Genomic DNA, 14,971 nt, shown 5'->3' with positions numbered 1-14,971 from the left:
GCTAGCTCTTGAGCCCACGGCATTTCTGCACTGGATAGCTTGCTGTTGTTTTGTGGCTCAATATTGGCGAATGAAAAGAATTTCCTGCATGCTGCTGCATCTGAACGCTACTCAGGCTTCGCTGGAGGCTTTTTCAAATGCACATGCATTGCAAGTGGCCTAGCCGGCCCAGAACGTGCTTCAGGCAGTTCTTGCTTGAAGGCCACTCCACAGCGTGGAAAAATCGCCAATTTTACTTTCGCAGGCTAAGCAGCGTGTGAATGCTTCTGCTTAGAATATACGTCTTTCGCCAGAGCAGAAATCCGCCTTGCACACGCCGCAGCCAGGACAGAGATGCACTTTCCATTTGCTGCCAAATGCGCACTCCTGGAAGAGAGTCCAAGCCCAAGGATAGAAGAAAGGCCAAGCAAGCTCTTCTGTGCTCAAGCCCAAGCTGCAGCGCCCTATAGCCAGTCGTGTAGGCGCACCGCTTTGGCCTATTTCAGATGGGGAAGAAAGTGCTGGCCCCACAGAGAAGACGAAACCGTGAGAGTGTGCAGCGAGTGCTGTATCTTCATGGCATCCTGCACGACTCTATCCAGAGAGGAAATGTGCAGTTTTTTGCGCATAGACTCTGCATACTCTTTCTGGTGGTTGTGCAAGAGAGTTTCGTTTGGAACCACGATAAAAGGCGTGGCTTCTTTAAGCAGGGAGAGTACTGTGCCCGTCCCTGCATGGGTTATAACCAGATCCGCATTTTGCACAAACTCGCTCAAGGACCTGTAGTAGGACACTTTTACTACAGAAACTGGCACGCCGCCCTGCGAAGAAAAGCGCTTGAGCGACTCTGGCTCGTGCTGTCCGTACTGTATGTGTATTTCCGTGTACTTTTCGCTGAGCGTGCCCAAAAGCGCCAGCACCCTGTCTATTAGCTGCGGAAACCCGTAGGTTCCTGTGGTGATTGCCAGCTTCATTAAACATTTGCGAATGCACCATTATAAATATTTGCAAAGAGAGAAAGTGCAGCCGTGCATAGGCACAGCAGGCTCTATACATGGCCGCTAAAACAGAAATAGCAGCTGCGCACGCACTTGGATTTTTGAATTGTTTAATTATGCGTCTGGGTGGCATGCTGAGCAGACAGAGGGCGGCCCTCAAATTCCATGTAGGTGTATGATGGAGGGGGAGTCTCAGCGCAGCGCGGGGTGTTACTTTCGGGGGGGTCAGACTCAGGAGTGTGCTCGTTGCCGGCGCGCTCGGCTATCTGTGCTTCCGCATTCTGCACATTGCCACTATTACTTTGATACGTAAATGGAATGCAGAAGTACAATATAAAGAATTCTCTGAACCAAACAAGCAGCTTCAAAATGTATCGGCCTACTGCCATGTAAAGAAGCGGAAACTTGGCCCAGGGGTCATTTTGCATATTATGTGGAACCCCTACAAAGGAATTTAGGTAGTACAGAGTAATAAAGATCTCAATGAACATGTAGGCCAGCGCAAAGCTCAGCACCGCCATGAAAACCCACAAAATACATACTACACCGACATAAAAAAACAAGCCGGAGCGCCCCCAGTCTTGTATAATGACTTGGGTTGTATTATGCGTTATGAGTATATATTCTGCAATGGTTATGGCTGGCTGGGTGTGGCATGCCGTTTCCATGTTTTTTTGCATAATTTCTATTCGTATAGCTTTTATTTTTAGTATGTCGTCTGATTGTATTTTAAAATCATTTTGACAACCAATTGCTACTGTATAAACCGAGTTTCGTGTAATTTTTTGAAACTAATTACACCATGTAGATTTGACATTTCAAGAATAGTGCACCACCGGAAAGAGATACGCTTCTGGCGCGCACAAAAAAGCAGGGCAGAGAACGCCAGAAGAGCTGCCAGTGCTGGATTTATAACACGGGAAAACAGCAATTATGCGGGCTGTTTATTTGCATAGTGTGTTAAACAGCGGTTTCTTTATACGCAGGCCGCAGAGGCTTTGAAGCTTCAAGGTCTCGGGCTGTTTTTTTCCTTTCATACGGCCTGGGAGGTCTCTGATTCTCAGCATCTATCTGCACAGTCACGTCTTCTCTGGGAAGGCTCCTTGGCTGGATATTCACGCGACTCCAGTAAAAAATGTACCAGAGTATAAACACGACCAAAACAACGATAACCACAAACAGCGCAATGAATGCAGTTATGTTTACAAGCACGCCGCGCGTATTATAAACTATTACGATGCCTCCTGCACTGTCGGGCATACGAGTAGTGTGTGCGATTTCATTTTTCATGATGCTCTGGGTCATGCACACGCTTGCTATTTAACTATTTATACTTATATATATGCAAATCAATACTATATATTTTCAATATATTGTGTGTAGCCATCAATCATGACTGCTTTGATCACATATTTTATATTTTTTAATACAAACAAGCTTCCGGCCAGTTTCCAAAGTTTTTCTGGTGCGCTGTCTAGACGAAGCATGCAAAATGTGCGTGCTTGGAAAACGCTGCGCCATACAAACATGCGCCCTCTAAACAGTATCTGCGCCCTCTGGCAGATTAAAGCGGAAGCCCCATAAAGGCGCAGAGGCAGCACGTCTTTCCAGCTGAAATGTCTGCAAATAAAGCCGCAAGCCCAGAGTTTTCTAGTCTAGAACAAAAATGAAAGCATTCAAAGCCGAAAAAACACGTATACACAGCACTTTATTGGGCTATCCAGAAGCTAGCGGCAATTTCTATTTAAACATCCTAAGCAGATCCTCTTTTGTGTTGGCAGGCCTGGGGTTAGCAGGCTGCCTAACCACTTGCTCTACTATCTCTAAGACTTTTCTCGAGGTCTCTGGCGGCACGCCCCCACAGTGCGCCTCTTTTTGCAGGCCAGGGCTCTTTTCGGCAGGCTTTTCAGCACTTTTGCAGGCCTCGTGCACCTTCTGCATAATAGCTCCTGCTTCCTCCCCGTCTTCGCAGAGCACTTCGTGGTACTCCATGGGAATGACTTCATCCTCCAACTGAATTTTGCTTATGCGCACAGAGTCTATCTCCCTGCCCCTGGTGTCCAGCAGAGCCAGCCGCGCATTTTCCAGCACGACAGACCCGTCCATCCACTTTTTCTTGGACTTGTGCTTGTATGCGCACACGGCACATTTGTTAGTTGGCATGGAAATAAAACTAATTTTTGCACAAACAAATTAAAATGTTTAGAAGCGAAGATGTGAGCATGGTTCGGCTGTACATTTCACCAGACATCATAAGAAGCGTTCTGGAAGAGATAGGGCAGCGAGATATCCTCCACTTGGTTGCTCCTCCGGGAAAAAAAGAGGGAAAAACCGACCACTGCGCGGAAATGGAAAAAATTCTGGCACGCGTGGAGTTTCTTTCAGAGGAGCTAAAGAGGAACAGCATTTCGCAGGTCCGGGGGTCCAACATTTCTCCGCTGAAAATGTCGATAGAGAACCTGTCTGCGTGCATTGAGAAGCACTACTACAGGTCTGTCCAGCTTGCGCAGATAAAGAAAAGCACGGGGCTGGCTGTTGAGAAGATGGAGGAAGACATCATTGTGCTGCAGGACCTGGAGAGAATTTCCACGGAGGGGTTCAAGGACCTGGAGTTTGACTCTGACAAAAGCCTGAAAATGGGGCTGGAGTATGTTGCAGGAGTCATCTCCAAGGAGCAGATTCTTACGCTGGAGAAGTTTCTGTGGAAGTCCCTGCACGGCAACCTGTGCTTTGTGTCCGTTGAAATGGCGACACCCGAAAAAATGGGGTTTATTTGCTTCACCCACGGAGAAAAGGCGATTGAAAGAATAAAAAACATATGCATGAAAATAGACGCGCGAATCGTCCGGTATGCAGACAAAAAGACCGAGCGGAAGGAAAACGACCTGCTGAACGTGTCGTCGAGCCTGGCACAGCTCAAGAAGATGCACCAGATAAACATCGAAACCTTTTCAACGGAAATGAAAACGGTGTCTAGAGAGCTGTCTGCGTGGAAATACTACATCATAAGAGAGATAGAAATAGAAATAGCGCGAGAAAAGTTTGAGGTAAACAAGAAAAACTCGTATCTTATGGGGGAGGGGTTCATACTGAAGAAGAACGAGGAGCGGTTTGGGATGCTGGTCAAAAAGATCGGCGAGTTGCATGGCGACATCGCAGCCGAGATCATTGCAATTTCGGAAGACACCATCCGCCCAACACACTTTGAAACCACAAAAATCACAGAGTGTTTCCAGAATCTCACAAACGTGTACGGCATTCCGATGTACAAAGAAATCAACCCAACAATATTTTCAATCACAACGTTCCCGTTCCTATTCGGGTGCATGTTTGGGGACGTGGGGCACGGGCTCATTCTGGTGGCAATAGGCGCATACCTCATTAGAAAGGAAAAAACTGCAAACTTCACAGACATATTTGAAATGCTTTTCCAAGCGAGGTACCTTATGGTGTTTATGGGCGTGTGGTCCGTGTACTTTGGGTTCCTGTACGCAGACTTTATGGGATATCCGTTTGGAGAGTTCATTTCCGCATACGCAAAAACAGGGGAGAAAACAGGAAACTGCGCGTTTGGAATTGACTATGCATGGCACGCAGCAGAGAACGGCCAGTCCTTCACAAACTCTCTAAAGATGAAATCCAGCATAATATTGGGATTTGCGCATCTTACCCTGGGAATGGTTCTGAATGCAATCAACGAAGTGTACAGAAAAAACAAGCTCAAGCTGTTTGGAGTGATAATTCCGCAAATGACAGTTTTCTTTGGGCTGATAGGGTATGTTGCCTTCCTTATTGTCCTCAAGTGGTGCACGCCTGCCCCAAACTGGCCGGGCGTTATTGCCGTGGTGATCGAAATGGTCTCCTTCAGCGCGCCCGAGGTGCAGGTGTATCCTGGGCAGCACTTTGTGCAAATGGTTATTATGACCGCAGTGCTTGTGTCGCTGCCGTGCCTGCTCATGGCCGAGCCCATCTATATGATCGCCACAAAGAACATGCCCAAAAACACATCAAAAACCGATCTGTGGCTGCACTCGATGATAGAGGGCATTGAGTTTATAATGGGCCTGATATCCAACATATCCTCGTACCTGCGACTTTGGGCGGTTTCTTTGGCACACTCGGAGCTAAGCGGTATTCTGTTCACGCAGACAATTGGAAATGCAGGCCTGCACATAGTCTTCCGGTGCCTCCTTTCGATTCTGTGGGCAGCAGGAACATTCATTCTTCTTATTTGCCTGGAGGGGCTGAGCGCTACTTTGCACAGCCTGCGCCTGCACTGGGTTGAGTTTGGGTCGAAGTTCTTCAAGGGGGAGGGCGTTCTCTTCAGCCCGTTCACATTCAAGCCAGCAATTCTCTTGGACGCAGAGAGAAAGCCGGGGGGCGCAACAGAATAAATGAACACTAAGTATATCTCTGCATTTGAATTGGGATTTGCCTGCACTTGCATGAGCGCCTGCGCAGAGCCGGAGGAAGGAGGGGACAAAAGCGCTGCTGCAGCCTTTTAAAGGGCCAGCACATTCCACTGGCTCTGGGCGTGGGAAAGCTGCTTTTCGTGCTCCTGTTTTGCGGGGCAGCACAAGGCACCGCTAAAGGCAAAGTTAGGGCCTGCGAGAGCATATTGGCGCATGTGGAAGCGAGTGCTATGAAGCATTCGGGCAGAGGCAGAGATCGCACAGCCCGGGGCAAAGCAAGCAGCCAGCACTGGAACAGGCCGTTCTCTGCCCACTTGATCATTTCAGCTCTTTTTCAAAATTATCGGCGAGAGTGCGCGCCAGCTTTTCTGCTTTCGGGCTGCAAGAGCGCGCATTAGATAAAAAGAGCGTGTGAGAGCAAATACAAATATCTGTCCTATTCTATGTGCATGCTTTCTATTTAAATTTCTTGTTTTTTTATTTTTTATGAAGATTGAAAGGCCAATAGAAAAGCGATTCACACAGCCACCAGAAAACATTTCAAACATCATACGAAATCTGGAAAGTGTGCCAGAAAGCGAGATAGCCGTATATTTGACCAATATAAACGAGTGGAGGCACACAAAAACCGATCTGTTCTACTGGGTTTCTGTTTTGGACAGATTGGATATGGTACTGAAGAACATGCTGAGCGAGTACAATATAGAGCAGTTTCAGAACAGGCCCCTGTCGAAGGAAGACAAGGAAAAGGCCCATGCGATACTGAAGTTTCAGAAGCTACTGGTGGAGAACAGCTCTAACAAAAGCCTGTTCAGCTCGTTCGACGTGATAGAGCCGTTTATCTACTCGTTTGAGCTGGATCTGGCGATAGACGCTCTTTACCTGGTTTCATTCTTTGCGTCCAAAATCCACATCCAGCGGTCTATAAAGGCAAGCATGTGCCTGATGAAGATGGAGACGCTGAAAATACTGATCGACCGGGTGAAGGACAAGCCGCAGGGCGTGTACACGTACTACGACGAGCACACAGACAGCTGCAAGAGGGTGAGCATCAAAAAGGTCGTGAAGAAGGGGATATATGGCCTGCCAGACAAGACGGTGCCGAAGCAGGAGCAGCGGCGGTTTGTCCATGCGGTTCGGCAGAACGAGCTGCTTGAGCAAATAGACAAGCTGAAAATCATCCGAATGCTTGCGTTCAGCGCGCTGGTGTACTACAGCTACACAGACCTGCCAATCGACTCCGAGTTCATAAACAGAGACATCCCGGAGGTTCTGAACATCATCAACACAGAGAGCTATGAGATGCGAGAGGCTGCCCTGACCATGGTCGACTCGATATTCAGAATGCGCATTCGGCACTCTTCTGTAATATCGGCGATGAGCGCGCAGTCGCACGAGGGAATGATAATGAACCTTTTGAAAAAAATAGTAAACGAGGAGCTTCCAGAACACTTTGTGGTTGCGTTTTTCAACTTCCTTAGCTCGTGCTTTGCCTCTGCGCAGTGCGTGTCTGCGCTGTTCTCCGCGGGAATTGTGCAGTACGTGTACAACACGCTGAGGGACCGGGCGGACATTTCGTACAAGAAGAAAATGCGTCTTGTGATGGGGGCAAACACGTTCCTGTTTACGCTTCCGGCGCCTTTCACGTGGTTCATCTCCGAAAACGGCATGGGGGTTCTGTCCAAGCAGCTTCTGGCGGCGGTTGAAACGGTTTTGGGGAGCATCGAGGACTACGACCTGCTGATGTACATCAACTCAATCATGAAGATAGTCTCGCAGCTGTTCAAGAACGTGGGCACTGTGGAGGCCATGCGCGGGTTTTTAGAGGGAGAGTTTCCCAAAGCAATCACACAGATCCTTTTCCACTCGGAAAAGTTTACCCCTTCTATACTTGCGTATCTGTTTTCAACCGTGTCGGACTACATCCACAACGAGCCGTCGAATCTTCTCTTTGTGGTTGAGGCCGGCATATTTGAGGGGTTCGTGATGTGCATGAAAAAAGAGCTCACATCGTGCCCGGACCTGCTGCTGGAGTTCCCAAACATCATTGAGGCGTTTTTCCTAAACGCAGAGCTCATCCGGAAAATAGAGGAGGCAAACATTCTGGACAAAATCTTCCAGGGATTCGAAATGCCGAACATGTGCAACATAATCATGTCGTACGACATCGCCAGCACGTACGGGGTGTTCCTGGAAAATCTGGTCCGGCACTACCCCGTGGTGTCGGCCTCCGTGAAAGAGAGGATATACAACACGATGAAGAACCTGGAGGCCCAGATTCCCCACACAGACCATGCGCTCATGCTGGTTTTGCTGGAAAACCTGTTCCGGATGGTCCACCGGGCAGTCTACAGAAAAACCACAAACAACCAGCTGATCACCGATATGGGCCTGCTGAACAATCGCATCATAAGCATGCTCACGCTGATCGAGATTCCTCCAGACACCGAGCTGTACACGGACGTCATGAGCATACTGATCGAAGTGTTCAACGAGGACCAGGCATATGTGATTTCGTACATTGCAAAGCTGGTTGACCGTGTGATGAAAAATAAAGTCACGCAGGAGAACGCGGACAAAATAAAAAGGATTCTACTGGTAGCAAACTACTTGCTGTTTAAGGCAGAGGACGCAAGCCGCGCGTTTATAAAGCACTGCACTACAAAGGGCTTTCTGCAAACAGTCATGCGAGTCAGCGAGTACTTTAACGACATAGTCGTGGAGAATGATCCTGCCAAAAAACAGTCGTGCGAGATGCTGATAAACCTGTACTACTCGTTTACGCTGGGCATCCTCAAGAACATACACAGCGTGAAGGACAGCCCCAAGCAGTTCCTGAAGGTGTTTTCGATGCTTGTAGAAGACTCCCTTGACAAGGCCGCACAGAACGAGTACGTGTACTATTCCACCCACATGCACGGCCTGAAAAACTACCTCCTGCTGGACAAAGACCCCGCAGGATACATGGCCGGATACCACTTTGTAATTACGCACGACTACCTCATAGAAATAAACGTGTGCGGGAGGCTGATGGAGCATGCCAGGAAGCTTGTGGGCATGCACACAAAAAACGAAATCGACGAGGCCTCTCTTAAAAAAACAGTCACCTCTATACTCGAGCTGCTGTCCATATACATCCGGGGAATCAGGGGCATTTTCTCCCCCGCAGAAGAGACTGCGCACAGAGAGAAGCTGTGCGAAATTGAAGAGCATGTTTTGGTCTTTGTAGAGCTTCTCCTGGAGCACATAGACAAAAGCAGCATAGAGCACCTGCTGAGCATAGTCAAAACCGCGTTTTACTCCTTGCTGAAAACGCAGAAGAGCACAAAGACAGAGCCTGGCGCAGAGCCGGCTTTCCTTCCCTCGCACGCTCGGAGGGAGGCGCTCGGGGCTTTTTTCGTTTCCGCGTTTCTGAGTCTGCCAAGAAGCGAAACAGAGAGCGTGCTGAACGCAGATATTTTCACGATTCTTCTCGCAGACGGAGCCACGTTCCGGCAGGTGTACGACAAGAAGTGCTACGATCTGCTGCGGCACGCGGCAATTAAAGACTCCTGCGCGTTCTTCCACCTGTACAGCTACTTGCCAGAAATGACGGAGGTGGTTGGCGAGTCCACAGACCCGTCGTTCCTCAAGATGTACGCAATGGTTGTGCTGTTCACAGCGATGCACGACACGCTGAAGAAAACGAGCCTTCTGGACAAGGCGCTTGGGACCATCAGATTCCACGAAACCACAGACGCAGGCGTTCTGGAGGGGCAGGGCGTCGTGCTTTTGGTGGTCACAAAGTTGCACATTGAGTACTCGTTTGGGCTGCACGTAGAGGCCCCCATGGAGCTTGTCGACAGAATGTACAGCGCGCTGGAGAGCAGCCAGGCCCAGGAAAGCCTGCTTACCGTGATAAACCTTCTGGTCAGAAGGATGGTGGAGGGGCCAGAGGCCGTGCAGGAGACTGTGAATAGCGTGATCAAAAGCAAGCATCTTGGAAAGTTCAGGATGTACACCACACACACCACGTGCAGCAACCTGCGAAGCACAATCTTCTACTCGATTTCCACCGCGCTGAAGTACATAACAGAGAACTTTGAGTGCATCAGCGCAGGCTGGGACGACATCAGGCACAAGCTCCCGGAAAACGTGAAAGCGCCTTCGGGGAGCACCGAGATGTCGGAGGCCGCGCTGGAGACGCTCTCGGACGGGCTTTTCAACAAAAAGATAAAGAAGTACTCGGACGTAAAGCCCGAGGTGTTCAGAGCCATATTTTCCACAGACACTGGAAGCACGCTCGAAAAAACGGCCCGCGTGCACTCGCTTTCTCTTCTGGTCGTGGCTTTCCCGCAGCTTGTCGCGTCCCTGGGAGAGGAGGACTATCCAGGCTTCCGGAGGTTCCTGAGCTGGCACGCCATGCACGCAAAGCTCACAAAACCTGGCACGATTTCTGAGGAGGAGAAGGCGCTTGCCCACTGGTCCGGGCACTTTATTGTCGCGGTTTTCAACTACACCATAGGAATCAGCATTAAGAGACACCTCATGGGGTATATCGTAGAGATGATACACGAGTCGATGAACAACATAGTTGTGCTTACAGAGCTCGTCCAGGAGATTCTTGTCACCCGCTTCAGCAAGAACACCTTTGACGAGTGCATCACGCTGATCAAGGAAATGTGCGTTTTGGAGTCGATAATCTCGCGCACGATGGAAATAGACAACAGGCGAAAAGACTACGGCGCCATTCTGGAGGCGCTTGCAGGGCCCATCGAGTACATTACGCGGATTGTTTCTGTCGACGAGAAAGAGGCGTTTTACGAGGAGGCCAGCCAGTCGGAGGAGGAGATGTACTTTGAGGACATTGACGAGGGGTACATGGAGGACTTTGACACGGACGAAACCATGGACAGCGACCAGATGCTGTACGACGACACAGACGAGCAGTCGAACGAGGTGGAGGAGGCCAGCACAGAGGACTCTCTGACGGTGTACACGTCAGAGTCCAACAACTACGAGGAGTACACCTTGTCGGAGGAAGTCTTGCTGGAGGAAGAGGAGGCAGCCCCGGAGAAGAACGAGTTTCTAAAGTCGCTGGGAACGCCGTCCACTTCGAAAATCCTCACGGAGGAAATGGAGATTTTTCTGGACGGGGAGCGCGCAAGCTTTATCCAGAAAATGCTCGAGAAAATCATACTTTCTGTTCTGCAGGAGAAAGAGCCTGCCCAGGAAGAGACGCCGCTGGAGGACGAGCCGCTGGAAATTGACGCGGAAAACACGGAGGACACCGAGTACGAGGAGTACGAGGAGGAGTACGACGAAGAGGAATACGACGACGAAGAGAGTTTTGCCACGGGAGAGGAAATAGCGATAGGCGACGAGAACGGAGAGGTGCCGGAGCTGGACGTGGAGGTCCTCAACAACCTCCCCAGCGACATTTTGGAGGACACGGTGTTCCACTTCTACCAGGACCGGATAGCCTCCAGCACGGAGTATAGGCCCATAAGCATACACTTTTTGGACAGGCTGCGCGAAGAAGTGCGGAGCGTGTTTGAGGAGCAGGAGACTCGATACATGGAAACATTCGCCGGAGAAGTCCCGAGGAGAGAGGAGAAAAAAAAGAGGCCGCAGGACGTGCCGTTTATTGCCGAGCGAAATGCGCTGATGCCGTTCGAGTCTGACATAGTCCCAGGCTTCATTAGAATGACCATGTCGTACACAAACCGAAGACATCTTTACAGGATAATACACAACATGTGCTCCGACAGGGAAATCCGAGAGTGCGTGGTGGGAGTGCTTGTGGGAAACATCAGCCAGAAGCCGGCGGGGAACCCATACATAACAAGCTCGCCGAGCGGGGCAAATGAAGTGGTTCCGGAGGTGACGGTGAAAAGAAGCTTTGAGGCACTCACGTACCTTTGCACAAAATCGTCGGACATCACGACAGTGTTCAGCACGAACATCTCCTTGCTGAACCAGATACTCCACAGCACGAACAAAAGAACTATGCCGGAAAGCATCAAGCTGCTCAGCACGATTGGAGACTGCTTCGTGAACAACCGGGTGCAGGACCCGGGCAGCGTGCACATCCAGAGCTACATCGAGTTTCTGGAGTACGACATGTCAGACGACACGTTTGCAAACTTCTCTTCTTTTATAAAGAAAACAGACCGGTTTTACAGAAAAGAGTATCTGGTCTACCTCGTGGGGGAAAGCAAGAAGGTGCTTGAAGAGTGCTTGAACAAAATAGAGTTTAGCAGCCAGGCGTGCACAAAGGCAATTTCCCGCCTTGTGCGCATGGTCACGCTGATAGGCGTTCTGGGAGTTACGCCGAGCTATCTGGACGACCTCCTTGCGCTCCGGGAAATGCCTTTCTGGGAGCACTACTTTGCGCACATCCTTCCAAAGGAGAAGGAGGCGCTCTATGTCTCCTCGCTCCTGCCGATTTTTAAGGCGTTTATCATCGTGCACACTATCCAGATGCACACGGGAAGCAGCGAAGATGGGAGCGAGTTCGAAGAGATCACAAGCGAGCCCTCTATATACCACGCCGTGGTGGAAAGGGAGAAGGACCTGATAAACACGTTCATCCAGGCGGACCCGGATCTGCTGTTTTCTTCGTTTGCAGGCCTGCCCAGGAAGATCCTGGACTTCGACAACAAGCGGGTGTACTTCTACAAGAAAGTGCGGGGAGAGCAGCACCAGAAGTCAACAGTCCAGCTGATGGTGCAGAGGGGAACGGTCTTTGAGGACACTTTCCACCAGCTCATGCGCCTGCCCGGAAAGCAGGTGCAGCACGCCAAGTTCAACATCAAGTTTGTGGGCGAAGACGGCGTGGACGCAGGAGGGCTTACGCGCGAGTGGTACTCCGAGCTGGGCAAAGAGATGTTCAATCCCAACTACGCGCTGTTCACGCCAATAGGGGCTTCCTACCAGCCAAACCACATCAGCCACATAAACCCAGAGCACCTCGTGTACTTTAAGTTTATCGGGCGCATTATTGGGAAGGCCGTGTACGACGAAATGACCGTGGACTGCCACTTTACGCGCGCGTTCTACAAGCGCGTGCTCGGCATCACAGTGGATCTTAGCGACGTGGAAACCCTGGACCCAGAGTTCTACCGCTCGCTTGTGTGGATTCTAGAGAACGACATTGAAAATGTCCTGGAAATGACTTTTTCCATGGAGCAGGACCAGCTCGGAATCACGAAAATAATTGACTTGAAGGAAAACGGGAGAAACATTGCGCTCACAAACCAGAATAAGCGCGAGTATGTTGAGCTCGTGTGCGGGTTTAAGCTTGTGAAGGTCGTCGAGCGGCAGCTGGCTGCGTTCGTCGAGGGCTTCTTCGAGATTCTGGACATGGACCTCATAAAAATGTTTAACGAGAAGGAGCTGGAGCTTCTGATCAGCGGGCTTCCGGAGATAGACGTCGACGACTGGAGAAACAACACAATATACTTTGGATACACTTCTGACTCGCAGGTGGTCAGATGGTACTGGAGAGCAGTGCGCAGCTTCACCATGGAGGAGCGGGCGAAGCTCCTGCAGTTTGCAACCGGAACGTCCAAGCTCCCGCTCGAAGGGTTTGCAGGACTCCGATGCCAGAACGGAAACCAAAAGTTCCAGATCCACAAGGCATCCGGCGGCTCCACCAGGCTCCCAACTGCACACACATGCTTCAACCAGCTGGACCTCCCAGAGTACGACACGTATGAGCAGTTTGTCAAGGCCCTCCTGTTTTCTGTCGAAGAGTGCTCGAGCGGATTCGGTTTTGCATAGACAATAAAAGCTCCAATAATTAACTCGCACTGCCTTCTTCTTCCGCGCTTTCGCCCGCCCTGGAGACCGCAATTCGAAACAGCCCGAACCTGAACAGCCCGAAATCCTCGCACCGTGAGCAAAGGCGCAGCGTGCAACATCCAAGTCTCGATCTGCCCGGGACTTCATCCTGCGAGTGCGCATCCCAGTGTTTTCTTGCCCGAGTTGTACATTTGCGCGCTGAAAGCAGTTGCTCGTGCTTGTTTATTGCTTAGATGGGCATACTCACGGGGCTACACAACTTAGACCTTAAGGGGTAGATTAAACAGTGTCTATATAAGCACTCCAATAAAAAATAAAGGCCGTGAATTTCACCAGAACTTCCGCATTGCAAATATATATTGCGCAGTTTGTTTTCTCTGGCAGCCCGAATTTTTGCAAAGTATTTCTATACAGCCCGCACGAAAGAAACCCTGCAGCTGCAAAGTCTCCCCGCACGGAAGAAAGCCTGCAGCAGGACCGTGCGGACGGAGTGGGGGAAAGCGCGCCGTTGGAAATGTAACAGGCGTGGCGTAATGGTAACGCGTCTGACTTCGGATCAGAAGATTGCGGGTTCGAGTCCCGTCGCCTGTGTCTATTTTGCTGCGCATAAATAAAGTGCGCGCTTCGTTTTTTTTAAATGTCCTTCAACACAGACAGACTCTCAAACATTCTGTCCAGCATGGAGGCAAATACCTCGAATCTAAAGTATGCGATGAAAAGCAGCATACCCGAAATACTCAAGAAGGACACGGGCGCAGAGCACGAAGCTGAAATCAGAGCTCTCCGGGAGGAGGTGCAGCAGCTGAAAGAAAGAGCCAGGAAAGACGCAAAGGAGAAAGCATCTGCAGGGAGCGAGCACGGGGCTTTCCTGGGCAAGGAGGTTGAAAGGCTGCAGGCCCTGATAGCGGCTGAAAGAAAAGAGCATTTGGCGCAGAAGGCGTGGGCTGAGGCAAAAATAAAGTCGCAGCTCGCGGAGATCCTCGACCTAAAGGGGGCGATCCGGGTGGTTGCCCGCGTGAAGCCGTTTGTCTCGAAAGAAGAGGTTTTGATCACCGAGGACGCGGTGGAAATACCGTGCAAGTCCTTTGTAAGCCGGTGCAATAAAGTCCTTTCGCCAAAGGCCACGCAGGAGGAGCTCTTTGCAGAGATCGAGGACCTCGTGTACTCCGTCACCCGCGGGTACAGTGTGAGCGTGCTCGCATACGGGCCAACAGGAAGCGGAAAAACCTACTCGATGGAGGGCCCTTCAGGCCTGGGGGCGCACTGCAAAAGCAGCGCTGGAATCGTGCAGAGAAGCACGGAGATGCTCAGAAGCGAGCTGAAAAGGCTGGAGTCGGCCGGATATGCGCACAGTGTGAGTGTTTCTGCGGTGGAGCTGTACAACGACAAGGTGATAAAGTCGGTCAGCGATGCCTCCGGGGTAGAGCACATCGAGGAAACTTTCCGGAAGGTCTCCGCCAGCAGAAAGGTCGGAAGCACGGAGTGCAACTCCAGGAGCAGCAGGAGCCACTTGGTCCTCAAAATATGCGTGGCCCTGCAGAGGGAGAGCGAGACAGGGGCGCTGGAGTGCATCCGGGGAAGCCTGTGCATTGCGGACTTGGCAGGCTCTGAGCGGCTGAATCACTCCAAGGCCGAGGGCGAGCGAATGAAGGAGGCCGTGGAGATAAACAAGAGCCTGACTGCGCTGGGAGACGTCGTATACTCAATTGCCACGAACAGCGCGCACATCCCGTACAGAAACTCCAAGCTGACGACTCTGCTGAAGGATACGCTGGGCCCGGGGTCAAAGACTGCGTT

At 50.7% G+C, this 14,971-nt stretch overlaps 7 protein-coding genes across 7 annotated transcripts; 3 read left to right on the top strand and 4 right to left on the bottom strand.

Annotated features, from left to right (window-relative positions):
- Positions 1–476: 476 nt before the first annotated feature.
- On the bottom strand, positions 477–953 carry NEMAJ01_0027 (beta-1,4-N-acetylglucosaminyltransferase; the record flags this gene model as incomplete). Its single annotated transcript, XM_047913865.1, has 1 exon — positions 477–953. One exon carries the CDS (start codon positions 951–953, stop codon positions 477–479), a length of 477 nt encoding a protein of 158 aa, XP_047769822.1.
- A 134-nt stretch (positions 954–1,087) lies between these two features.
- On the bottom strand, positions 1,088–1,498 carry NEMAJ01_0026 (uncharacterized protein; the record flags this gene model as incomplete). Its single annotated transcript, XM_047913864.1, has 1 exon — positions 1,088–1,498. One exon carries the CDS (start codon positions 1,496–1,498, stop codon positions 1,088–1,090), a length of 411 nt encoding a protein of 136 aa, XP_047769821.1.
- A 439-nt stretch (positions 1,499–1,937) lies between these two features.
- NEMAJ01_0025 (uncharacterized protein) lies at positions 1,938–2,282 on the bottom strand (the record flags this gene model as incomplete). Its single annotated transcript, XM_047913863.1, has 1 exon — positions 1,938–2,282. The coding sequence occupies one exon, from the start codon at positions 2,280–2,282 to the stop codon at positions 1,938–1,940; it is 345 nt and encodes a 114-aa protein (XP_047769820.1).
- Positions 2,283–2,717: 435 nt separating this feature from the next.
- Positions 2,718–3,140, bottom strand: NEMAJ01_0024 (uncharacterized protein; the record flags this gene model as incomplete). Its single annotated transcript, XM_047913862.1, has 1 exon — positions 2,718–3,140. The coding sequence occupies one exon, from the start codon at positions 3,138–3,140 to the stop codon at positions 2,718–2,720; it is 423 nt and encodes a 140-aa protein (XP_047769819.1).
- Positions 3,141–3,175: 35 nt separating this feature from the next.
- Positions 3,176–5,371, top strand: NEMAJ01_0023 (V-type H+-transporting ATPase subunit a; the record flags this gene model as incomplete). The annotated part of the gene is made up of 1 exon (XM_047913861.1): positions 3,176–5,371. One exon carries the CDS (start codon positions 3,176–3,178, stop codon positions 5,369–5,371), a length of 2,196 nt encoding a protein of 731 aa, XP_047769818.1.
- A 504-nt stretch (positions 5,372–5,875) lies between these two features.
- NEMAJ01_0022 (E3 ubiquitin-protein ligase HUWE1) lies at positions 5,876–13,153 on the top strand (the record flags this gene model as incomplete). Its single annotated transcript, XM_047913860.1, has 1 exon — positions 5,876–13,153. The coding sequence occupies one exon, from the start codon at positions 5,876–5,878 to the stop codon at positions 13,151–13,153; it is 7,278 nt and encodes a 2,425-aa protein (XP_047769817.1).
- A 658-nt stretch (positions 13,154–13,811) lies between these two features.
- On the top strand, positions 13,812–14,971 carry NEMAJ01_0021 (kinesin family member C2/C3; the record flags this gene model as incomplete). The annotated part of the gene is made up of 1 exon (XM_047913859.1): positions 13,812–14,971. A coding segment is annotated over one exon (1,160 nt), but the record flags the coding sequence as incomplete, so codon positions are not given.

This window comes from Nematocida major (genome assembly GCF_021653875.1).
Source record: "Nematocida major strain JUm2507 chromosome Unknown 2424, whole genome shotgun sequence".
NCBI classification, from domain to species: Eukaryota; Fungi; Microsporidia; genus Nematocida; species Nematocida major.
Note: the sequence above shows the minus strand (reverse complement) of the source record. Positions and strands in the feature narration are given on the sequence as shown.